General features: G+C 41.6%; 2 protein-coding genes across 7 annotated transcripts in view; both read right to left on the bottom strand.

Moving 5' to 3' along the window:
• RRM1 (ribonucleotide reductase catalytic subunit M1) overlaps positions 1-18,617 on the bottom strand; it is a 37,243-nt gene extending 18,626 nt beyond the window's left edge. The window contains exons 1-7 of the mRNA XM_011286586.4: positions 18,391-18,617; positions 10,944-11,032; positions 8,004-8,181; positions 6,860-6,960; positions 4,851-4,910; positions 3,925-3,964; positions 2,422-2,584 (exon numbers count right to left, since the gene is read on the bottom strand). Coding sequence (XP_011284888.1) covers positions 2,422-2,584; positions 3,925-3,964; positions 4,851-4,910; positions 6,860-6,960; positions 8,004-8,181; positions 10,944-11,032; positions 18,391-18,409 — 650 coding nt within the window. The 5' untranslated portion in view covers positions 18,410-18,617. The remainder of the gene's footprint in view (positions 1-2,421; positions 2,585-3,924; positions 3,965-4,850; positions 4,911-6,859; positions 6,961-8,003; positions 8,182-10,943; positions 11,033-18,390) is intronic.
• A 1,137-nt stretch (positions 18,618-19,754) lies between these two features.
• The window catches only part of STIM1 (stromal interaction molecule 1), a 185,567-nt gene continuing 180,312 nt past the window's right edge, over positions 19,755-25,009 (bottom strand). For 4 of the 6 annotated variants that reach the window (XM_006937020.5, XM_003992783.6, XM_045038804.1 and 1 more), the window contains one exon: positions 19,755-21,692. In XM_006937020.5, the coding sequence (XP_006937082.1) occupies positions 21,176-21,692 (517 nt within the window). In that variant the 3' untranslated portion in view covers positions 19,755-21,175. Of the gene's footprint in view, positions 21,693-23,994; positions 24,032-25,009 lie in introns of all 6 variants that reach the window. The other 2 variants (XM_045038805.1, XM_019811914.3) reach the window with 1 other exon arrangement.

Below are 25,009 nucleotides of genomic sequence, written 5' to 3'. Positions count from 1 at the left end.
TATTTTATCCTTTGCCCATGTTTCTATTTAGTTTTAGGTCTTTTTCTTTTTTTTTATTTCTTTTTAATGTTTGTTTATTTTTGCAGAGATAGGAGAGACAGAGTGTGAGCAGGGGAGGGGCAGTGAGAAGGAGACAGAATCCGAAGCAGGCTCAAGGCTCTGAGCTACCAGCACAGAGCCTGAAATAGGTCTCGAACCCACAAACCATGAGATCATAACCTGAGCCAAAGTCGAACGCTTAATTGACTGAGCTGCCCAGGTGCTTCCCCAACTTTTTAAAAATTTTTTTAATGTTTGGGGTACCTGGGTGACTCAGTTCAGCGTCCAACTTCAGCTCAGGTCATGATCTCATGGTTCATGGGTTTGAGCCCTGCGTCAGGCTCTGTGCTGACAGCTCAGAGCCTGGAGCCTGCTTCAGTTTCTGTGTTTCCCTCTCTCTGCCCCTCCCCCACTCTCAATCTCTCCGTTTCTCTCTCAAAAATAAACAAATATTTTTTGATTTTTAAATTTTTTAAATGCTTATTTATTTTTGAGGGAGAGAGAGAGAGAGAGCAAGTGAACACATGAGCATGGGAAGGGCAGGGAGAAGGGGAGACAGAGAATCCCAAGCAGACTCCACACAGTCAGCACAGAGCCTGATGCAGGCCTCAAACTAACCAAACATGATCATGACCTGAGCTGAAATCAAGAGTCAGACACCTAACTGACAGAGCCACCCAGGAGCCCGTCTTTTTCTTGTAATCCCTTGATAGTTGACATACACTGCCAATATCTTCTGTCAGGCTGAAACTTGTTTTTCCATTTTGTTTTTGGTTCACATTAGTTTTTAATTTTAATGTAGTCAATTTTTCCTTTATGATGTTTTATCTAGTATACCTAAAGAAATCTTTCATCATTCTGAGATCACATATAATCTCCCATTAAGATGCATGATGAAGTATTAAGAGTCATGATGTCTACAACTTACTTTCAAAAAAAAATCAAAAAATTTTTAAAAATTTTAAAGATAAAAAATACATACATATACATATGATAAAATGGTAATAGTTTTTTTTATCTAGGCAGAGGTGAGTGTATAGACATTTACTGTCCTTCCTTCAAACTTTTCTGAATATTTAAAACTCATAGTAAAAAGTAGGAAGAAAAATATTTATTTTCTCTAATGTTCTAAAAGATTTTACTTTCACATTTAGATTTTTTTTTTAACATATTTCTGTATATGGAATGAAAACGGGAAATCTAATTTTCCCCCATAGGATAACCAATTTCTGTAGCACTGTTTCCCCCAGTGAAATGCAGTAACACCTCAATTATACATCAAGTTCTCTTATAAGCCTGAATCTCTTTCTGGGCTCTCTGTTACATTCCTGTGGTTTACTTATCTCAGGGTAAATACCACACTGTCTTAATTGCCATAGCATTAGAATAGTCTTGAAATCTGGTAGGGCTTTTTCTTCAAAACCTGCTATTGCTATTTATGTTAGTTTCCTGTGGCTGCCCTAAAAAATTACCACCAACTTGCTGGGTTGAAACAGTTCTGGAGGCCAGAAGTTTAACATAAGTTTCACTGGGCCAGAATCAAGAACACTCCCTCCAGAGGCTCTAGGGGAAATATTCGCTGCCTCTTTCAGCTTCTGGTAGCCCCTTTGCTTATAGCCACATCACTCCAATTTCTGCCTTTATCTTCACATTGCCTCCTCTCTTTTGTATGTATCTTATCCCTCTCAGCCTTTCTCTTATAAAGATACTTCTGATCGGATTTAGGGCCCACTTGGATAATTCAGGACAACCTCCTATGTCAAGATCCTTCTTAATCATATTTACAAAGATCATTTTTCCTTATAAATTAACATTAACAGGTCCCAGGGATTAGGACCTGGTATCTTTGAAAAGCCTACTAAATTGTTCTTAGTCTTTTGCTCTTCTGAATAAATTTTGGAGTCAGCATGTTGACATTTTGACTGGATCCATAAATTGAGAAAAATTGACATCTTTATAATATTAAATCCATTTATGATATAAAATCACTCTCCATTGTTTTAATGTCCCTCAGTTATGTTTTAGAATTTTCTCCTTAAAAGTCTTACACATCTTTTATTAGATCTATTCCTAGGTACCTTCCAGTATTATAAATGATACACATTAAAAGTTAATCTTCTAAGGGCTAAAATAGGAAACTTCATTAATACTGAACTTATATCCAGATGCTTTGTCAGAATCTCTTTTTAATTCTGATCATTTATCTGTAGATGCTCTTGAATTTCCTATGTAAAAATCATACTATCAGTGAATCACTACAGCTTTGTTCCCTCATTTGCATTAATTTGTATGTGATTAACTGCCTTGTTTCTTCAGGTCAAGGTTTACTTTCCTAATCAAAACCATTTCAGAACATTAAAAGCAAACATACAGGACACTTACCTAGAAAGCTGTGGGCGGTTGGTACCAGCATTGAAGAGAGTGGGAGAGGCATGGGTAAACCACTTCTCAGAAAGAAGATTATATGTTTCAATAGCAGCATCAATATCTTCTTCATGAATCCCCACAGATACCCTCATCAACATATGCTGTGGTCTTTCAGCCACTAAAAACAAATGGAGTTTCACATGATGGGACATGTCAGAAAAACTAGGCTGAGACATGTACTGGAGTCAAAACAGGAACACCAAAGACAATTTAAAAAACTTTATACCAATAAGCACCAACAATTAATCATAAACCAAATCTAAAGTTAAAAATGTTAGTGCTCACTATCAACAATAGCCAAAGTATGGAAAGAGCCCAAATGTCCATCAATGGATGAATGGATAAAGAAAATGTAGTGTATACACACACACACACACACACACACACACACACACAATGGAGTATTACTCGACAATCAAAAAGAATGAAACCTTGCCATTTGCAACTACATGGATGGAACTGGAGGGTATTATGCTAAGTGAAATTAGTCAGCGAAAGACAAAAATCATATGACTTCACGCATATGAGGACTTTAAGAGACAAAGCAGATGAACATAAGGGAAGGGAAACAAAAATAATATAAAAACAGGGAGGGTGACAAAACCAGAAGAGACTCATAAATATGGAGAACAGAGGGTTACTGGAGGAGGTGTGGGAGGGGAGGGTGGGCTAAATGGGTAAGGGGCACTAAGGAATCTACTCCTGAAATCATTGTTGCACTATATGCTAATTTGGGTGTAAATTAAAAAAAATAAATAAATAAATTTTAAAAAATAAATAAATAAATAAATAAATAAGAACTACCCTACAACCCAGCAATTGCAGTACTAGATATTTATCCAAGGGATACAGGTATGCTGTTTCGAAGGGGCTCATGCATCCCAATGTTTATAGTGCTACTGACAATAGCCAAAGTATGGAAACAGCCCAAATGTCCATCAACAGATGAATGGATAAAGAATATGTGGTGTGTATGTGTGTGTGTGTGTGTGTGTATGGCGGATGAAATCTTGCCATCTGCAACTATGTGGATGGAACTAGAGGGTATTATTCTAAGCAAAATTAATCAGAGAAAGACAAATATCATATGACTTCACTCATATGAGGAATTTAAGATACAAAACAGATGAACATAAGGGAAGGGAAGCAAAAATAATATAAAAACAGGGAGGGGGACAAAACATAAGAGACTCTTAAATATAGAGAACAAACAAAGAGTTGCTGGAAGGGTTACAGGAGGGAAGGATGAGCTAAACAGGTAAGGGGCATTAGGAATCTACTCCTGAAATCATTGCTGTAATATATGCTAACTAAGATGTAAATTAAAAAATAATTAATTAATTTTAAAAAACTAAAAAAAAAATGTTAGTGCTCAAATAGAAATGTTAAGGCTAATAGCTCAAAGCTCTATATTCAATATAATAAACAGAAAATATAACAAACATGTTCATTTCTCACCTTTTCCATTGATCTTCAACAAATAGGACCGCTCCAGAGTCTAGAAAAAGCAAAGCAACCAAAAAACTTCCAGAGCAGTTTTTAAAGACACAATACAGCTTTCCCAATAAGGCAATCTATTGAAATATTCTGTTTTTGTATTATTTTAAATGAGAAAAATAACATATATACTTTTACTAGCTTCAGTCTGGAACATTATCAGTTGGCCATCTGTTTTGGAAAAGACTACATGAAAACTTCTAGAAAAAGCCAGCTCTATATTAGTGTGTAAAATGTTAAATACAGAAGTCATGGTATTCACCGTCATCATCATCATTATGGTTAATACTTGCAAAGTGCTGTTGTAAAGCTAGGCACTGATGTAAGCAATACACACACACACAGAGTCATTTAATTCTCAAGAGAATTTATTGTTGAAATTTTATTATCATTATCCCCATTCGAAAGGTGAGGAAATAAGCACAGAGAGATTAAGTAACCAGCTAAAAAAAAAAAAAAAAAAAAAAAAAATTAACCAGCTAAATAAGAGAGCAGAGATTTGAACCCAGATGGCCTGACATTCATGTTCTCAATCATTGCACAATACTGTTTATCAACACAAAAGTACCTTAAAATGCACTTTGTACATGGTAGGGATTCAATAAATAGTTGTTACATAAATAGAATAATACGGAATCATTCTAGCCAAGTATCTACATATCTCTTTAAGTAATCCACAAGTAATACCTGTAAAATTCAAAAACTGCAAATGGATTAAGCTATCTTTCCTGAATTCAACCAACCATCGCCACCCTAACCTAATCCCCCAGGTCCATCCCAACTCCCAAAACTTATTGCTTTTATAATTGTATCATTAAAACATAAACAAAAACCTGTGTTTGCTGATTTAATGAGGAATTCCCACTTATTTAAACCCCATTATTTACCTTAAATCCAAAGTAATTATAAGAGAAATCTCGGTCATAGATAATGGCAGAATTCAGTCGCTAATAGGGGTTAAAAAACAAACAAACAAAAACCATAATTAAGATAATTAGATTTTCACAAAATCTGATCTCTTTCAGCCCTGAAACTAAAACTGACATAGGATACAAAGGAAGAACACTAAGTATTGTTGTAGACTAGAAATTTATATCTAACATTAGGAAAGTAAAACAGTATATAGAGTATCTTGATTAGGTTTAAAAACATGTATATTAAAAGACTAAAAGAGAACATGTATATGTAAGCTGTACATAAGTAAAAATATAAATGGGATTTTCCAAACTTCCCCTATTATATTTACAGTTAATCTGTAATTAAAGAAGGAAAGAACATAAGCATAAAAGAGACATTATCATCCTTAAACATGTTTTTAGACTACCTGTTAATTTAAAGGTATTAGTACCACATATTTACTACTACATATTTTTATTTCAAAATTAGCCCATTTTAAACTGCACACAACAGTTTAATAAAGAATGACAGAGGGTAGGATTACATTAATTCTAAGGCTCTTCAAAATCCAGGTTTTAAATAAACTAGTGTCATGACAATGAGATTTATAGCAAAATTGGTCATTGTTACAGAGTTTTTCTTTGCTATAAAGCTGTTTAGAGGAAAACAAAAGCAACTAGGTACAAATAGTCATTTTGGATAGAAAAAAATGGAGTTATTATTGTTCTTCAAAACACAAAACAGAAATGCTTTCTGTATTAATGATCCATGCCCAAGAACTAGAAAAATCTATGACACTCCTCCTTTACTCTTAAATGTTTAAGGGCATCTTTGTTGTCAAAGGCAGGTAGGTGCCTAGCCCAAGTAATGGGGAACTGAAATACTTGCTTATCAGTATTTATTTTATAAATATAGGTTTTTGCTGTTCTTTATTTTTGGGGTTTGGTTTGGTTTGGTTTTTGAGAGAGAGAGCATGCATGAGAGGGGGGAGGAGCAGAGGGAGAAGAGAGCATCTTAAGCAGGCTCCATGCTCAGCGTGGAGCCCAAGGCAGGGCTGGATCCAACAACTGTGAGATCATGACCCGAGCTGAAATCAAGAGATGGATACAACCAACTGAGCCACCCATGTGCCCCTATTTTTGTTTTTAACCTGTCTTCAAGATTACACATATGAACAACACACAACAACTCAGTTTTCTCTCACTCTCTTTAACATCAGATACACATTTAGAGAGACAGTTGACTAATCATTCTATTACCAAAGGTAAAAACATGGTAAATAAATCCATGTACAAAAGGGCTGGCTAGACCTACACATCTTTCCCTTTTTTGTCCTGTGGGATCTAGTTAAGAAAGGGATTAAAACACAAGTGAACAACTTTTAAGTTAGTGAGCAAGATCTCTAAAGATTTTATGCTGGGAGTCAGTTTGGCAATGTCCACTAAATTTTTGAATGCACATACTCTTTGGCTAAGCAACTCCACTGAAGGGATTTATCTTACTGATATACTCATCTATGAGCAAAGCACCTACCATACAAGGATATTTGCTGCAGCAAGAAATGGAAAACAAATATTCATCACCAGAGCAATTCTTACATATATGTACAATGATAATAAATCTATAAACTGGAAAGCCATGCAGCTGTTAGAAAGAATAGGGTAAGTTCATAAATGTTGATATAAAACTATCTCCAGGATAAACTTAAAGTGAAAAAAGTATCAGCAAGAGCAGTATGCATAGTATACTACCACTAAAAGGAAAAACATACATGTACACGTACACACACACATACACACATATATTATAGAACAGCTCTAGAAAAATATAGTTAAAAATGATAAAACATTCTTGCTCTAGAAAACAGGATTCAGAGAAGGAGAATTACTTTTTACCTATACTATTTATAATGTTTAAATTTTTAAAAATATGCTTGTTGCTTTAAAAAAAAAAAAAGGAATCCATAAAAAAATTTTCACCAGAAAAGCATTATACATACATCTTTATTGGCCAAAACAATATCCAGTGTTGACTTGGCCACCATGGGAGAGTGTTTGCCATTATGTGGATTTATGTAGTTGTAGAGATCTTCCATCACATCTAAAAAAAAAATTTTAATGAATAAATAAATATCAAAATCACTTAACAGCAAATTCAATCCTCAGATAACAGTCTAAGGGTTTTCAACCCTTTTTTTTCATGCCACCCTATCTGACTGCCTAGCATAGAAAGTGCTCAATAAACATATACATGTTGAATAAATATAGATTAATACCTCAGTAAAGGAAACATCTTCCAGAGTTAGAGTAACCATAGGCTCTTGTAATGTGAAAAAGATTCCCCAGTGATTCTGATGACCAACCCCACTGAGAATTATTGGTTGAAAATACAGAAAAGCAGAAATTATTATCTCAATTGTTTTTTATCCCAACAGAATAGAAACTCAACTTTAAATTCATAATTTATCATCACAAGTATTTCATTTCTATAAACAGTTAGCCCTTTCACTTTGTTCTTCAAGACATCACAGCAGATAGCAGAGTATGGCTCTCTGCATTTACATATAAAACTTATATAAACACACATAATGCTGACATTTTGATTGGGATTATCTTGAATCTATAGAACAATTTTCGGAAATCCAATGAAGAGGGTGATATTTGAGCCCCAAATAATAATAATCTGCAATTGAGCCAAAAGACTTGTACTCTCAGTCTACCAGCTGACTTTTCATATATCACTTTTTACACACTGAACAAATTATTTAACCTTCTTTTGCCCACATTCCCTGAGCTATAAAATGAGTGATGGAATGAAATGCTTGCTAATGGTGACAAAAGACATTTTGTTCAACCTAGAACTTGCCAATAAATATTACTCATTTTACCAACCAAACCACCACCAACCACTGATGGGCTTTAAAACAAAAAAAAAAGAAAAAAAAAGAGAGAGAGAGAGAGAGAAGAAAAGGATCCACTGACTTTCTCATGCAGGTCAGCAGCATGGAGAAACAGAAGTTCCAGTCTCTTCTCTGCCACTAACACGCACACTTTTAAAGTAAGATGTAACTTTTGATATTTGATATTTCATTTTAGTAGCCTTATAAATTTTCTGAGAAGTCTAACTTTTTCCTGGAGACTCACCACTGAACACTTTCTTTGTTTCTTTGTGCAAGTTGGAGACCGCAATCCTTGCTGCCAGGATGGCATAGTCAGGGTGCTTGGTAGTCAAGGTCGCAGCTGTTTCAGCAGCCAAAGTATCTAGTTCCACAGTGGTGACCCCACTGTATAAGCCCTGGATTACTTTCATGGTGATCTGAGCCTATAAAAACAAAACCAAGAATTACTTGAGCTTCTCCAAGAACCACTAGCCTCCTTAAAAGAGCAATGAAGGGGCGCCTGGGTGGCACAGTCGGTTAAGCGTCCGACTTCAGCCAGGTCACGATCTCGCAGTCCGTGAGTTCGAGCCCCGCGTCAGGCTCTGGGCTGATGGCTCGGAGCCTGGAGCCTGTTTCCGATTCTGTGTCTCCCTCTCTCTCTGCCCCTCCCCCGTTCATGCTCTGTCTCTCTCTGTCCCAAAAATAAATAAAAAACATTGGAAAAAAAAAATTAAAAAAAAAAAAAAAAGAGCAATGAATAAAGCCATCAAATTTGTTATCAAAACAAAATAGACAACTACCTTTCCTGAAAAATTATCTTTCAGAATAAACTATGGGAAACTTAGTAATAAGAACACATAAACCAACAGACCCACCAGACAATGCATACTACATTTGCTATGAAGAGGTGTCACCAAACAAACAGAAAATCCAAGTATAGCTTTTATAAAGATTAATAGTCTCACAGGAAAATAGCTAAAAACAAACCAGTGATTTTATAAGTATTTCCTCATCTTTCATTCAAATTCTCCCTCTGTGACCAGGGTTTGAGCTATATACTTACCCATTTCCCCCCAATCCTACCTAAGGACAAGTATGAGAAAACAAATGAATCAAACTTTAATCATTCCAATTAAAGGAGATAAAGGTATAAATTAGGGTTGAGGCAGACTCATCAAATAATTTAATGACTACCCTTTCTTTAGCACTTCACAAGTAGCCACAAAGTAGCTCAATTTTCATAATCTTCTCTGACATTTCAGTCACCATGTGAGATGGACATTATTACCATCACCACTCTACATGAGAAACTAAGGCTCAGGATACTGGGACTTGCCCACAGTTACTAAGTCTTCTGCTCCACATCCCATTCAACCTCACTGTATTTCACTGTTTTCAAGACCATACTGTAAGAGGTTCCCCTTTTTAAAACACACAATGCACAAGTTATTACCATATATTTTTAAGAAAAACAAATTCTAGGGGCGCCTGAGTGGCTCAGTCAGTTAAGCGTCTTGACTTCGGCTCAGGTCATGATCTCACGGTTCGTGAGTTCGAGCCCCGCGTCGGGCTCTGGGCTGACAGCTCAGAGCCTGGAGCCCGCTTCAGATTCTGTGTCTCCCTCTGTCTGCCCCTCCGCTGCTTGCACTGTCTCTCGCATTCTCTCAAAAATAAGTAAACATTAAAAACAAAATAAAGAAAAGGAAAGAAAAACAAATTCTAAGTTGTATATATGTGGGTGTTGACTGTATCTTTAAGACACCTTAATCCAACAGAAAATCAATGCACTTCCCAGTTAACCAAAGCATGCCCCCTTCAAAAAAGTGTGTGTGTGTGTGTGTGTGTGTGTGTGTGTGTGTGTGTGTATCACTAGTTTATAATCAATTCTACTTATATTATACCTAAGCCCAAGTTGCTCCTGATCACTTTCTTCTCAGATCCAAGATATAAGTTATGTTCAGTAAAAGAGTAGTGAAGTCTTCTGAATAGCTTCTGGTGCTACATGGCAAGTAATCAGAATTCAGGATAAAATAATAAGTCACTTGTACATCTCACTCCCCTGTCTTTGGAACTTTCTTATCTCTAAACCAGGAAGATGAAATAGTTTGATCTCTCAGATTCATTCCAACTCTAATATTCAACTATTCTAATTATTATTTAGAATTCCTAAATATAAAAACAAATGTAAAATATAAGTATATTTTACTTACATTCCTATTTATTTATAATATTATTTATATTGTTAAATATAAAAGAATTTATAATATGCATATTCTAAGGTTATTTAAAATTATTTTCTTTTGAACATTTTGGTCAATTCAATATTTATCAAGTGTCTAATTACATATATGCCAAGCACTGTTGGATATCACAAGAATAAGACACAGCCCACCCTCGATTCTAGAGGAGGACAGAGACATATAACGAATTTCCATATCACGTAATTAATGCTATGAGGCCAGCACCAGCGCCACAACAGTACAGATAAAATACCTAAATAAAGCTGGGGCAATATGAATGGGTTTGGAAAAAGGGTTCTTATAGATTCTATTTCAAAGATCATCTTGGAAGCTATGTGTAAGATGCATCTGAAGAGGGCAAGATTAAAGGAAGACCAGGAGGACACTTTAGAGACCACTACAGACAGCAATCCAGAGAAGAGTTAGTTGATAAGAAGAGTTAGTCTAGAGTAGCTAAGTTACAAAAAATGAGAAAAACAGAAAAACTTGCTTATGAATAGTTCTCCTTAATTTAAATGTTGTCCATGAAATCCACTTTATATTACTTAAATGTATTCTTTCTACATAGATAACAAAAAAGCAAATTTCAAACCAGTTCCTATCCAAATGACCATAACTCCAAAAGAAGCTTTTCTACAGGCTTTTCCACTTATGAATACAACAATTTACTCAAGGAAGTTTTTCTAAATTTGGGTCCTGTGTGTGAGTTCTTTCCAGAGAGTGAGTTCTGTGAGTTCTTTTCATAGTTCTCTGAAAAGAACTCACAGGACCCAATTTTAGAAAGTAAGTTTTGTTTTGTTTTTGTTTTTTAGAAAATAAGCATTAAGCAATGAATTCACATTTTATATCCAACGCCATAACCAAAATATCAAACCAAAATATGTATCAAGTGAATGATAAGAGATAAGAGACTAGTAAAAAGAATCACATGAAACAAGGTTTAAATATAAACCATATTTACTTACAGGGTCAACAAAATCCATATTAAGTCCATAACATAGCTTCTGGATTCGAGACGTAATTTTGTCGAACATAACCCGCTCTTGGCGGCCATCTGAAGAATCAAACCATGCAATTCACGTTAGCACTTAATAACATAGCGATGTCAAAGAATCAAAGGTAATTAACACACGAACTTTGAATATTGATGAACATGAGATGCTATTTCACAGATAAAAAGTTCAGACCCCAACAGATTCATCAAAAAATTTTTTGTGTCTTCAAAAAGTAGGGATTTTATACTGAAAGTCTTCCCTTCTTCCTTCACATTAAAAATCAGTTGGATTCTTGCAATAACTTCCCAAATGATGCTTCTCCCTTTATCCCAGATAGCAGTCAGAATTATTCTTTAAAACTTAAGTCGGGGTGCCTGGGTGGCTTAGTCGGTTGAGCATCAACTCTTGGTTTCAACTCAGGTCATGATCTCACCATTTATGGGATCAAGTCCCATGTCGGGCTCTTCTGCACTCGCAGTATGGAGCCTGCTTGGGATTCTCTCTCCCCCTCTCTCCCTGCCCTTCCCCCTGCTCGCTCGCGCTCTCTCTCTCTCTCTCTCTATCTATCTCAAAATACATAAATAAACAAACAAAAAAACAAAAAGCTTAAGTCCAGGGATGCCTGGGTCGCTCAGTCGATTAAGCGTCTGACTTCAGTTCCTGTCATCATCTCTCGGTTTGTGAGTTCGAGCTCTGCACTGGCCTCTGCAATGGCAGCTCAGAGCTTGCTTTGGATTCTCTCTCTCCCTCTCTTTTTGCCGCTCATCTGATTGTGAGCTCTCTCTCTCTCAAAAATGAATAAATGTTAAAAAAAAAACACTTAAGTCAAAATCATGACATTATCTCACGCAAATCTCCTCCAGAATAAAAGTCAAAATCATTACGAGTACAATCATTATAGTCCATAGAATCCTACACAATCTATCCTGTGTGCCCCGCCCTTCCCCAACTTTACCTTCTTCTTTCCCACCTTCCTCACTTACTCAACCCTGGCAACCTTGGCCTCCTTGCTATCTATACTCTTTTAGGTATTTGGTCAATGCTATCTTCCCAGTGAGGCTTCTTTGATCACCCTATTTTTATTTTTTTTAACATTTATTTATTTTTAAGAGAGAGACAGAGCATGAGCAGGGGAGGGGCAGAGAGAGACGGAGACACAGAATCCAAAGCAGGCTCCAGGCCCTGAGCTGTCAGCACAGAGCCTGACGTGGGGCTCAAACCCACAAGCAGTGAGATCATGACCTGAGCCAAAGTCGGACACCCAACTGACTGAGCCACCCAGGTGCCCCTGATCACCCTGTTTTTAAACTGCAATATCCCATGGGCACCTGGCTGGCTCAGTCAGTTAAGCGGCCAACTCTACGTTTTTAGCTCAGGTCATGATCTCATGATTTGTGAGTTCAGGCCCCGTGTAAGGCTCTGCACTGTCAGTGTGGAGCCTGCTTACGATTCTCTCGCTCCTTCTCTCTGCTTCTCCCCCACTCCTGCTTGCTCTCTCTCAAAATAAATAAACTAAAAAAAATTGTTTTAACAAAAATAAATAAATAAATAAACTGCAATGCTCCAAACACAGCCTTGCTCTTCTTACCCCCCTCCTCCTTCTCTGCTTAGTTTTTCTCTACAGCACTTAGTACCATCTGACTTACTATGTACTTTATTTATGTATTTGTTTACCGTGTGAGCTCCCCACTCATCTGCTAGAATATAACTTCCAAAAGGAAAAAATATTTTTGCAAGTTTTATTTACCAATACACTGTCCAGTGCCCCGACCAAGAACCGAGGCCTAGCAAGGTACTCAAATATTTAGGAAATGTTAAATGATTTAAAACCTGTCCAACATCTTCATGATAAATTTGTCTTACATACTCATGATTTTGAATGTACTTCATACCATGTAAAGACATACTTCTATTTGTAATTCAAGACAATCTTCCAGAGGCTTCTTAGTTTTTGTTTTGCTTTTTCCAACCTCTTAGTTTTCGTATTTCTGGGATATGGTAAGCAAATACATGTAGACCTTATCTAGTTAGTCCTTTTACGATTCTGTATTCAGAATATAGTCCTCTTTGTCCTTCCAGACAAAGTCCTATTATTCTTAGTTTAACTTCAATAGTAGTTCATCCAACTTTTATTTATTTACTCCTGTCAAGAATAGTAGATACATCCAATCACTAAATAACTTGTCTTAGGCAAGCCACACAATATGACCAGACATTACAGATCTTCATTTACAGAATGAGGATAATTATTATACCTCTTCTTACTACATCAGTTTACTATAACAACAAAATGAGATTAGGTAAAAAAGTGCTTTTGTCTTAAAAGCTTTGGTATAATTACAATTATTATATCTCATTTTTTTTTTAAAGCTGCTCTTATCGGGAAAACACTGATCACAGTATATGATACAAAAGAGGCACCCAATAAATGTTAGTACCCCAAACTGATTCATTTGGTTTATCTTCTCTGTTCCCCATCCCCAATCCTTTTTAACTAGTAACTAAAGGGCAACATGTTAATTGTATGTTTACACTTGGCCTTCTCATTCACATCTTTATGTTAAAACTTAGTTTAGTGGCTGACCCAAGGTAAGTTCTCAAATGTTGGATGAAGAATAAATTAAAATTAAGACACCACTACTAACCTTTCATCAATAAAACAGGATATTTTTTCTTCTGCACTAATATCTGAACACTAGGACAGCCCTCTTTCTGACCACCATTGTGATCTCCTGTTCTGGCCAGATTCACATATGCAGTGTTTAACCCTGCAACAGAGTTAATTTACTGGCCCACACTGGGACTAGGCCTCAATGCTCTACCAACTGGCTAACTAAGCAGACAGATGATCACAAAGCAATATTTGCAAACAGATTTCTGCAGCTGCCAAGTTAATCAGGAAACTGACAAAAAGTACAACAGCAATTATACCGACTCACCCTGGAAGGGGAAGTCTAAAGGCCCATTTTCTAGCCTATCATTCCACTTGGTCAGCTTTGCAACTCAGATGCTGACTTCATCACATCATTAATCCCTGCTTCTCACTGCCTACATTATCCTCTTCTCTCAAGGAAAATCTTTCTTAATTTGGCCCTCTATCACTTTTTCACCTGTTCCCTGTGAAAATAACATTAAGTTCCAATAGCGCCTCCCATTCCCACACCCACATCAATGCTTATACCACAGGACCTGCCCCAAGCACTCAAACTTACACTGACCTCTTCCTCTTCTGAAATCCTCTAGAATACTAATTGTCTGATGTCCTCTTGATTACAAACGTCTCTAATTCTCTCTTCAGGAAGACTTTGGTATACTGTAAGTTAACCAAGGATGTGCCTCTTCTACAAGGTATGATTTTCTATCCCCTCTACCTGGAATGTTTAACCCACAGATCTTCACACAGCTGGCTCTTAATACTACTCAGAGCTCAGCTCAAATGCCAGCTCCTCAGACCTTTCCCTGACTATCTAACCTAAGATTACCTTCTCAATCACCTTTATTACATTACTGTTTTACTATCATCATCTCCCTAATCATGATCTGAAGTTGACTGATTCTTATATTTACTTGTTTCTTACATATACATACCACTCTCACCCACACCAGAATGTAAATGCCATGAGAAAAGGGATTTACCTTGTTTGGTTCATTGCTGTAATCTCTATTACCTAAAACAGTTCCTGGCACAAAGAAGTACTAAATAAATGCTTTCTGAAAAACTGAATGAATGGCCTCCTACAGCCTTTACTTTACCTTTCAGAGTATCATATTTTATTATATTAAGTTTTTTTTTTTTTTTAATTTTTTTTTTCAACATTTATTTATTTTTGGGACAGAGAGAGACAGAGCATGAACGGGGGACGGGCAGAGAGAGAGGGAGACACAGAATCGGAAACAGGCTCCAGGCTCTGAGCCATCAGCCCAGAGCCTGATGCGGGGCTCAAACTCCCGGACCGCGAGATCGTGACCTGGCCGAAGTCGGACGCTTAACCGACTGCGCCACCCAGGCGCCCCTATATTAAGTTCTTAAACATGTCTATCTTTGGGGCGCCCGGGTGGCTCAGTTGGTGGAGAGTCTGACTCTTGATTTCGGGTCAGGTTGTGATCTCATGGTTCCTGAGACTGAGCCCTGGGTCAGGCTGTGTCTTGGGCTCTGTGCTGACTCTCTCCCTCGCTCTCTCTGCCTATCTCCAGCTCACGCTCGCTTGCTCTCAAAATAAACTTAAAACAAAAATAATGAAAATAAATGTGTCTATCTTTACCAATTGATTGTAAGATCTTTGAAAACAGGAACCATGTCTGCCTACTCAGCCTTAATCTCAGTGCCCAGCAGAGTATCCACACAGACTTGCAAAATAATACATTGGGCTGTAAAGGGAATTAAGAAGGAAGGGAGCAAATAGGGAGGGAGATAAGCAGGGAAAAGAGAGGGAGAGCTAGAGAACAGGTTTGGAATAGAAGAGTGATTATCAGAGTACAAGTGGATGCTTTAAAAGGAATTATTTTGAAAAATAAACATTTTCATTTCATGAATACACACACACACACACACAGACTGGCATGTTCTCAGTCATGATGTAAAATATAATTTTTACTATGGGTTACAACCCAATGTTTTGAAAACCCTATACTGCATTCCAAAGCACACTTTACAACTCAGTCAGCTACACTGCATTTATTGCAATGATTCTCAACTTTTATTCTTTAACCTTAATCTCCTTGAGGAATACAATACTCTCCCATTAGGAAAAAAAAAAAAATAGCTGAAGACAGCAAGAAAAATACTCTACTATTTCCTTCTGTTACCTACCAATTTTCATATGATTAATCCTATGTCCCTAACAATCCTAAGATCTCTGAAGATGGAGCTGCCTTCTTCCTCTATTATTTCCCTCACAGTGCTTAGCAAGATATAAGCACATTGAGTAAATAGAGTAGTACCCCCTTTGTGGCAGGGGATACATTCCAAGACCCCCAATGGATGCCTGAAATCACAGAAAGTATACTGGGCCTCATATATACTGTTTTTTCCTGTACATACAGACCTATGATAAAGTTTAATTTATAAATTAGGTACAGTAAACAATAACTAATAATAAAATAAAACTATTATAACAATATACTATGATAAAAATTATGTGAATGTAGTCTCTCTCTCTCTCTCTCTCTCTCTCTCTCTCAAAATACCTTGTGGTACCAGGATGACGTCAGATGACAAAATGAATATATGATGGGATGAGATGAGGTGAAAGTCATAGGCATTGTGATGTAGAGTTAGGCTACTATTGACCTTTTGACACTACTCAGGAGAATCATCTGCTTCCAGATCACGGATGTCTGGGTAACTGAAACCGTGGAAAGCAAAACCCCGGATAAGTGGGGGAGGACTACTATACTAGTAGGTTGACTGCCAGCTGCCCTCCTGGATAACTACATTAAAATTAAAAAAACTACATCAGTCAGTCTGCTACTCATTGGCATGGCAAAAATAAGAGAGAAAAAGAAAAACCCTAAGCCCATAAGAGTCAAAAATAAAAGAAACCAAAGTACCACTTTGTATATTAACAAGCCCTGATAAATGCTACACTGGCAGAATCTAGCAGAGACTCATCTGGATCAAATTATGTTCTCTGAAGGAATGAGAAACAAAATAAGCCCTGCCTTTCAGAGCTTGTTGTAGGAAGTACCATCTAAACTACAGCATTTTAAAGTGGGCCCAAAGCTGAAAAATAAAACATAGAGGTGTTACCTACTCCAGTAATTTAGGTTCACAAGTTTTCAATTCCTATTTGTTACAGACTTACCATAAGGGGATCCTCATCCTCCTTTTTTTAAAGGTCTAAAAAACTAGATGCTCATCTCATTCACAGGAAAGGACCAATAAAAGTGCACTGTGTATTTTGGTCTTTGGTTTCGTGAGCTAAAATGGAAGACTAGGAATTTCAGAGAATGATGTTCTCAAGATACTAAAGATTAGAAGATGGACCACCACTGTCCACTTCTCCATCTCTTGGCTTTTATTAAACTACCCAGACAAAACCAAATCAACCACCTGCCTACCCCTAGCATTTATTATATCATATATACTTCTTTAATGTTTATTTATTTTTCAGAGAGAGAGAGAAAGAGACAGAGCGTGAGCGGGGGAGGGGCAGAGAGAGAGGGAGACACAGAATCTGAAGCAGGTTCCAGGCTCTGAGCTGTCAGCACGGAGCCAGACAGGGCTCGAACCCATGGACCATGAGATCATGACCTGAGCCAAAGTCTGACGCTTAACCAACTGAGCCACGCAGGCACCCCTATATCCATCCTATATTTTAAAATAATTCTCATTCATTCTTTGAATTCCTATTCATGGTAAGTCCTGTGCTAAGTATAGGCATAAAGTCCCGATCTTTGAAACACTCACAGCCTAGTGGACAAAATATCCAGTCAACCAGTATTTACTAAGTGCCTACAATTTTGAAATAACTTTACTGCTTTAACAGGGGCAAGTAGGTTCAAGTTGAAACTTGTTCATACCTGCCTCATACGGTTCTCTGCTAAATGTATGTTTTGCTCTTGTTTTTCCAAACCGATTAAACCTTTTGGCAAGGCAGGGACCGTCTCCTCTTACAATTTCACACTGCCAAGCAAAGGGCTGGCACAAAGGAGAAACTCAGCAAGTCTAACGGGAAATAACTGTTGAGGAAGAACACAAGTCCCAGGCCCTTCCCAGTACTCATCCTGTCAGAAGTTGTCTTTGCCACCCTACTCTAATTCTGTATCACTAGTCCCAGTCCCAAACTCCTCCGAGACTACTCCTGGGGCAAGTGGCAACACACGTCGTGCAAAGGGCAAATTCCAGGGGTGTCTGTCTGTGTCTAAGATCTTTTCTTTTTCAACCCACAAAAGAGATCAGGAAACTGGTAGGTGCCCGTTTAGGGCTGTGTCCCTTCTTCCCGGCTCCTCCCAGCCCCTAGGACAGCTCATCAGCCCCAGGGTTTTCCAATACAACTCCGATGTTAGCCATGGGTTCGAACCCTGGCCTCACCATCAACTAACTGGGTGGCCTTGCGTTAGTCACCAGACCTCTCTCTGCACTTCAGATTCTTCACCTGAGAAGAGGAGCTAATAAACACTGCCTGGAAAGTGCTCGGCTCACACAGGAACCACCCGATAAAGGGGAGGTATTACTCTTTAGAAAGGCGCCAGGATGACAAAGCCGAGGGGGCTCAGACTGAAGGCCTTGTGGGGGGTGGGAGGGTCAGACTGACGCAAGCCAGAGACCGAGCGGGCTTGACAGGGCGGGAAGCCTCTGCGGGCAGGGCGGGAAGCGGTGGAGGCGGGCGGGCGCCGCCGACTGCAAGGGCGGCGGCAGCCCGCGACCCCTTTACCTGCCCCCCACTAACCCGCCGCCCCCTCCCCGGCTTCTCACCTCGCTTGATCACATGCATCGCGGCTAGTGGCTGAGGTGCTGAGGGATTCGAGACGGGACTGCAGCTCTGAGGCGCCGGCGAGATCGAGAAGGTAGTAGGGTGCGAAGGGTCGGGTTCCTGGGGGTACTCAAGTGCAGGGGCTGGATTTGGGGCCACAGAGCACTTTCCTCCACGGAGCGGAGGCGCGACAATCCGAATCCCCTTCCCGCTCCCGCCACCCAAGACGCAAAAGCAGCGCGACGGAGCTCGAATGACGTTACTCGACGCGGCCAGCGCCCTGGCTGGTGGGCAGGGCTAGTAAAGCCCGAGTAAGCCTCGCCCCAGTAGCCGCCATCTTGGGTATGGGCAGGGCCCTGGATACTGCGCCTTTCCCGCGGCCACATTGGGTGTGGGCACGCCCGGCGGGAACGCGCGTCTCCCGCCGCCATGTTGAGTGTGGGCATAGAGGAATCTGGGACAGGAACCCCGCGCTGCGCGCAGAACCCGCCAGGCCTGGCCCCGCCCTCCTCGTTGGCGCGCCCCCGCCGAGAACAAGATGGTTCAGGTGTTTTTGAAATAAAAACCCAACCATTCAAAAACCCTTTCTTGTCTTGAGGACTGTTAGAATATAATAACCCGACTGCTGTCCAATGTGGGCTGTAGCCTTCGATCCAGAGCTGGAGGCAGCCAGGAGGCCCACGCTCTAGGTCGGAGGAAATCTGGCACTAAATCCTTGGAAGAGAGCCTTGCTAGGCCAAGGGCATTGAATTTTATCCTGACGGAATGGGAACTCTGGAAGAGTTTGAGCAGGGCAGGGCTTTTATAATTCTCCAGCGGGTGGTGGCAGAAACAGGGTCAGCAGTAGGGCCTTGTAAAGCAGAATGGACTGTGCTTGGTGACTGAATGTGGGGGGTAAGAATGGGTAAGAGACGAAATATACAAGACTGATGTAAAAGCTTCTGATTAGGCTACACAAACTAATTTTTATGAAAGCTCACGTGGCATCGATTTCTAAAACCTTTCATTGGTTTTTCACTGCCCTCCAGATACACCCCGAGCTCCCTGTGAAGTAATTAAAAAAGACAAAGGTGATAGGCAAGGCCACGGGATAGATAGGTTAAGGGTGGATGGGGTTGCCAGATTTAGCAAACAAAAATAACGTGTCCCAAATGTTGCAGGGGACATAATTATACTAAAAACGTTTTTATTTATCAGAAATTCCAGTTAAACCAGGCAGGCATCCTGTATTTCATCTGGTAACCCTATCCAGAGAGCTTTTGGGTACGTGTGTTAGTTTCATTTTTCCTTGGCCAAGGAGAAATAGTCTCTTCTTCATCCTGTCTGCTATGCCAGAGAACATAATGAGAGTCAAAGCCAGCAGAGGTTAAAATCTCCTACATGCTTTATTGGACTTCAAAGAGTCTTATGAAATAACACAGAAAAACCCATGTGAGGGTGCCCAGGGGGTACAAGGCAGTCTGCAGCCTAGCACCCTCCTAAGACCAGCCCCAGGTGCCTGCACCCCAGGCCCCAAATAGGATCCCAGAGTAAAGGCATGGGAGGGAGTGGGGCAACAGGAAAATACCTTTACAGCCATAGCAAAAACAGGTAAGGGAGAGACTTGTCTAGAGGGTGGGAAGGGTGTGGGGGAAGAGGTCACACAGCTGCCTTCACCTACATCTTCCTTAGCCACCCCCTTCCCTAAACCAGCTGTGTCCTTTTTGAGCCTCTGGCCCAAGCTATGCAGTAACATGAAAATGGGGTCTGACAAGGGGAGTATGTGGTGCAGGCACTTGGGAAATTCAGGAGATTTATTTTTTCAATTTAAAAATGTTTTTTGGTTCAAATGCAACAATATCCTGCCCAACCACTTCAGGGCCCCATTTGAGCCCTGTATCATGGCTGAGACTCCCATGGCCAGGGGAGCCATTTGTCCTGAGCTCCAGGAGTACTGATGCTTGGGGGAGCATTTGGGCAGCACCTCTTATAGTCAAACCCTCCTGCAGTGTGGGGGAGCAGGGATAAGAAAGACGCAGGTGTGGGTGAGAGAAGAGAGAAAAGGTGACTACCTTATAGCCCACAACTCTGGCATCTACTCATGCTCCAACTAAGAGGAGTCTCTCCCAACCTACCCCCTAGCCTGGCCTCTCTTCAAAATTCTCTAGTAGCTTATTCTCTGGGAATGTGTTCCACTCCCCCATAGACCCCTAGAGGCTCAAGAGAGCTCCAGGCCAAGTTTCCTTCTGGCCCACCACACTCCCAAAGAACAAACCTCAAGCAATAGACCCTAGGCCCGCCCCAGTCTGAGGCAAACAGAACCATCATAGATGGGGTGGAACAGGTCTGAGGCACAGACGTCAGAAGTTACTCCTCCTATCTTCCCCCCCCCCCCACCCCAAGCTGCTAGGGGAAGTTGCGGAGTGGTGGGAGGGAGGAGCCTGAAAGCAGGAAACACAGAGAAACAAGAAACCAAACTTCAAAACTGGGACAGCAGAGACAGAAGCTGGACCCCAGAAGTGGAGCTGGGAGCTGAGGGGACAGCAACTAAGACATGCACTGAAGTAGAGAGGGAGTGGCAGCGGCAGCCCGTGGGTGGGAGGGCAGGGCAGGCAGGCCATGGTGGTCAGTTAATAAATAATGTTGAAGGACCCAAGGATGAGGGGGGCAGGTATGTACAGTGCCGAGGCCCCTGGGCCAGCCCCTCCCATGCCCCACTCTAGGGGCCAGGGATCTTGGAAGGGGAAGAAAGAGAGGCAGAAGACCAGGGAAGGGCAAGCTGTCCCGCCACTGCCACTCTCATCCTGACTACTTCTTAAGAGGCTTCTTAAAGATTTTGAGGGGAAACTTCTTCCGGCCTGGGCTGGAGTCTGTCTCCTCACCAATGGAGCCATTATCCTCCTCAGCCACAGCCTTCTTGCCAGCCAGATGGGGAATGCGTGTATTTCGGCTAGCCTGCAGGGCTCTGCCGTCCCCAACCGGAGATGGTGTGTCTGGGTCTGGGGAACTGGAGCTGTGAGAACGGGAAGAATCCAAAAGTGGAGAGCCACCAGGTGGGGCTGAGGGGCTCAGCTCCATCAGGCTGTGGGCCTTGTCCAGCCCATGGTTCAGCGCCAGTAGTGCCTTCTTGGCCAGGGCAGGGCTGTCAGGCAGTTTCTCCACCAAAGACCCGGGGTGGACCCCCTCAATCAGCCGGTGGCTGCCATTGGAGGTCATGGCGTTGAGGGCCTCATCTGCAGCACGGACCATCTGAGGAGGCTTGGGGGCCATACGCTGGCGGTCACTCATGTGGAGGGAGGACTCCGAATCGGAAAGGGTCAAATCCCTGCAAGACAGGGCAGAGAGGAGGAAGGGGACACATACAGGATAGGGGAATGGGGAGAAGGTGAAGAGGAGAGAGGAACAGCATGAGAAGACAAGGAGGGGGTAGGGAATGGGGATGGAAAGAGGGGCAGGAGAGAGAAAAGAGGATGAACAGACAGGTGGGTGAGAGAGAAGGATGAGAAAGAGAAGGAAGTTGAGTAGGCCGTTAAGTACAGGATAAGAGAGGCAGCAGGAATAGGGAATGGGGACAGGATGGGGAAGAGACACGGAGGGGAGAATAAAAGCAGGGAGAAAGAAAGGCAAAAGGAGGAACAAATAGAAATAAGAAGGACAAGGGGAGAAAAAAAAGAAAGAAAGGGAAGAGTGGTAGAGAGAAAACAGACAAACAAGAAGCAAAACCAAAAATCATTATACCATCATCTGTCTGGCAAAGGGCTTTCTAGTGATGGGCCCCCACCCTGCTGAGTGGCCAGGCCCTAAACTGCTGCAACTGTAAGCTTAAATTCCCCAGGCATCCTCAATAAAATCTCTTCCTTCCCACAGCTGGCTAGATTTCTTAGGACTCAACCTTAAGCCAACCCAGAGCCCACATATTGCTCTGGGTCACCATTTTCCATGACTTTCTCCCCCACGGACTCCTGTCACACCCTGGGATACATCCAGTCTGGGCCAAGCCCCAAGGAACAGGGTACATGCAGTAGTAAGTGGGCCTGACCCAGGCTGGGGAGGAGAAGGTTAGAACAGCCTTGCAAACAATCCCTTATCCACCCCAAAAGGTCAGGATGCTGCCTCTTTCAACCCTCTCACAGGATTCAAAGTGGGTCACAGAGAAGTGTTTCTGAGTTCAAACCAAAGTCGGCTGGCAGCTGGAAAGGTGGGGTCTTTTTCAGAGCTCTGTGAGAGGGACAGTGCAGGCAGGTGCAGAAACACAGCACATGGGTCTTTTAAGTAGCAGTGGTTCCAAAGAGCTGCCACTAGATGTCAGAAGGTCTGTTTCGATTTCCATCTCTGCCTGAGGCTTGTGTGACCTTAAACTTAAGTCATCTAACCTTGCTGGTCCTCAGTTTGGGCTAAATGAAGATAATACCAATTGAGTGATCTTGCAAGGCTGTTTGGAGGATCAGGTATGTTAGCAAATCACTTGGAAATGTAGGAAGTATGTGGGTATGAAGATGATGAGGCCAATCAAGCTGGAAGACCCATTGTGGGCCAGTCACAAGAGGCTTCTTTGCAAGGCTGTTATGGGGATGTGGCACCGCACGCTGGACATGCACACACCAAGGTTAGTCCAGAAAGCTGAGACCCCGAAGGGGCTGGCTACTCCTAAGAAGGCCCATGAACCAATTCCCGATGCCTCCTCTCCTGCCTCTACAGATAAAAGGGTAAATATGAGGGGTCCCCTGTCAGACCCTTAACCCTCCCTCTGCTTTTCCAGAGGCCTGACAACCACGGTAGAGGCAGAGGAGAGGGCTAAGGGAAATGCTTAAGCATCCAGGTCAGGAAGCCAAAGGGAAAGAGTCAGGAGTGGTAAGGGAGAGCACCACAGGATCTGGAAAGGAGGAGGCTGGGGGTCAAAAATCAGGGAAGGCACCAGGCCCTTAAAATAGGCAAAAGCAGAAGGTTGGCTCATAGCTAGTGTAGGGTTAATTCTCAACAGGAAACAACTAACTAAGCAGCTACCCCATGGGCCAGTATCTTCCCGGAGACAAGGAACAGCAGAGAACAATCCCAGCTCCAGTTCCATTCTACAAATCCTGTTTCAGCCACATACTCTACTGTTTACTAGTATTCAGTCTCATATTTGGTTTCCTATATCAGACACTGTCCTTTCTTCCATCTAAATATGCCCTTGTTCCCTTAAGTTCCAAGATGATCCTCTCCATATCCTGCCTTTTCCACACACATAATGAGCCAGTGAGCAAGGTGCCGAGACAGTTCTGGGGGGCAGCAGCACTGGAAAGGGGGCCATCTACGCTGATGAGGTGAGAACCCCAGAAGCCTACATTTCTAATGCCAAGGAAGAGTGGTCAGGGGGTTGGGGGACCTCCCAGCCTCACTCCTCGTGGCCTACAGCTCCACTTGGCCATGATTCCCGTCCCCCCATGCCTTGTATCAGTTATAAGCTAAGACTTTCCAATGCAAGAAAAAAGCCTGGAGGAAGCCCAGGTGTCACACCCTGGAGGTAAAAGCCCTGCTGAGGCAGAGCTCACTTTCCCTCCCTGGATCTTTGAGACACTCAGGCGCCAGAAGGTGTCCCTCCCCAAAGTCTGGGTTGCCTTGGGCTCCCATACCAAGCTACTAACCTTACTAGAGAGCCTGTTTGTCTTTAGAGACGATCCTCTGGTGCATGGTGCAAAAGAAAATTAAGTAGTGAACAGGCCAGGTGGGTGCAGGTACCTCCCCACCCGCCCCTCCCCATTGCCCTCAGCTTGGGCCTTGGAGCTTGAGATCCACAGCATCCCCTAGTGCCCCAGACCCCATCCAGCCCTCTCCACCTGTATTGGGAGGGGCAGTCTCCCAGCCTAGGCTTCTGGATGAAAATGAGGATGAGGATGAATATGAGCCACTCTGCAGGGTGAAAATGCTAGCAAAGGCAGTCCCTTTGTAAAAGACAAAGGAACAGCCCTCTAGGCTAACACAGAGAGAGACTGGCCTCCTGAGTGAAGCACAGCCAGAAGTCAGCAACGGCATCAGCAGGCTGCAGCCCCGAGGCCAGGGCTGGTCATGTCTCAACTTCAGAGATGAGAGGTCCCTCCAGAGGAGAGGGACTTTCTGAGTCTCCCCTAAGCTTGTTCCAGGCAAAGTGAATTCTCTTATCTCTGACCCTAGCCTATCTCCTAAGGTAGCTGCTAGAGCGGGCTGTGGGAGAAAGCCTTTCACCAACTCTTACACAGTGCAGTTCTTGAGACCTTGTGGAAGGACAAAAATACCTAGAGTGCCCTGGAATGGAAAGTCAAGTTCTACTCTGTTCTGTTACTAATTAGCTGTGGGACGTGGGGAAAATTACTTAACTTTTCAGAACCTTAAATTCCTATTCTGAAAGTGAGTACTTTATGCTGGCCCCACCTATAAACTTTTCTTGTCTAAAACCCCTGAACCCATTTCCCCTCTTCAGTTCCCTAATTCCGTGAAGGTTACCATATCCATGCAGCCACCCCAGCTAGAAACCTGGGTGTCATCCTAGACTCCTCCTTCTCCTCCACCCATCTCAGCCAGTTACCAAATTAAACCTCTCCTTTCCAATGCCTAGACCTCACTACCTCCCCTACTGGTCTACCTTGGTGACTTCCAGATTTCTGTAGTCTCCCCTTCTCTTCT

Source organism: Felis catus, chromosome D1 (genome assembly GCF_018350175.1).
Source record: "Felis catus isolate Fca126 chromosome D1, F.catus_Fca126_mat1.0, whole genome shotgun sequence".
NCBI lineage: Eukaryota > Metazoa > Chordata > Mammalia > Carnivora > Felidae > Felis > Felis catus.
This window is presented reverse-complemented; position numbering and strand designations above follow the sequence as displayed.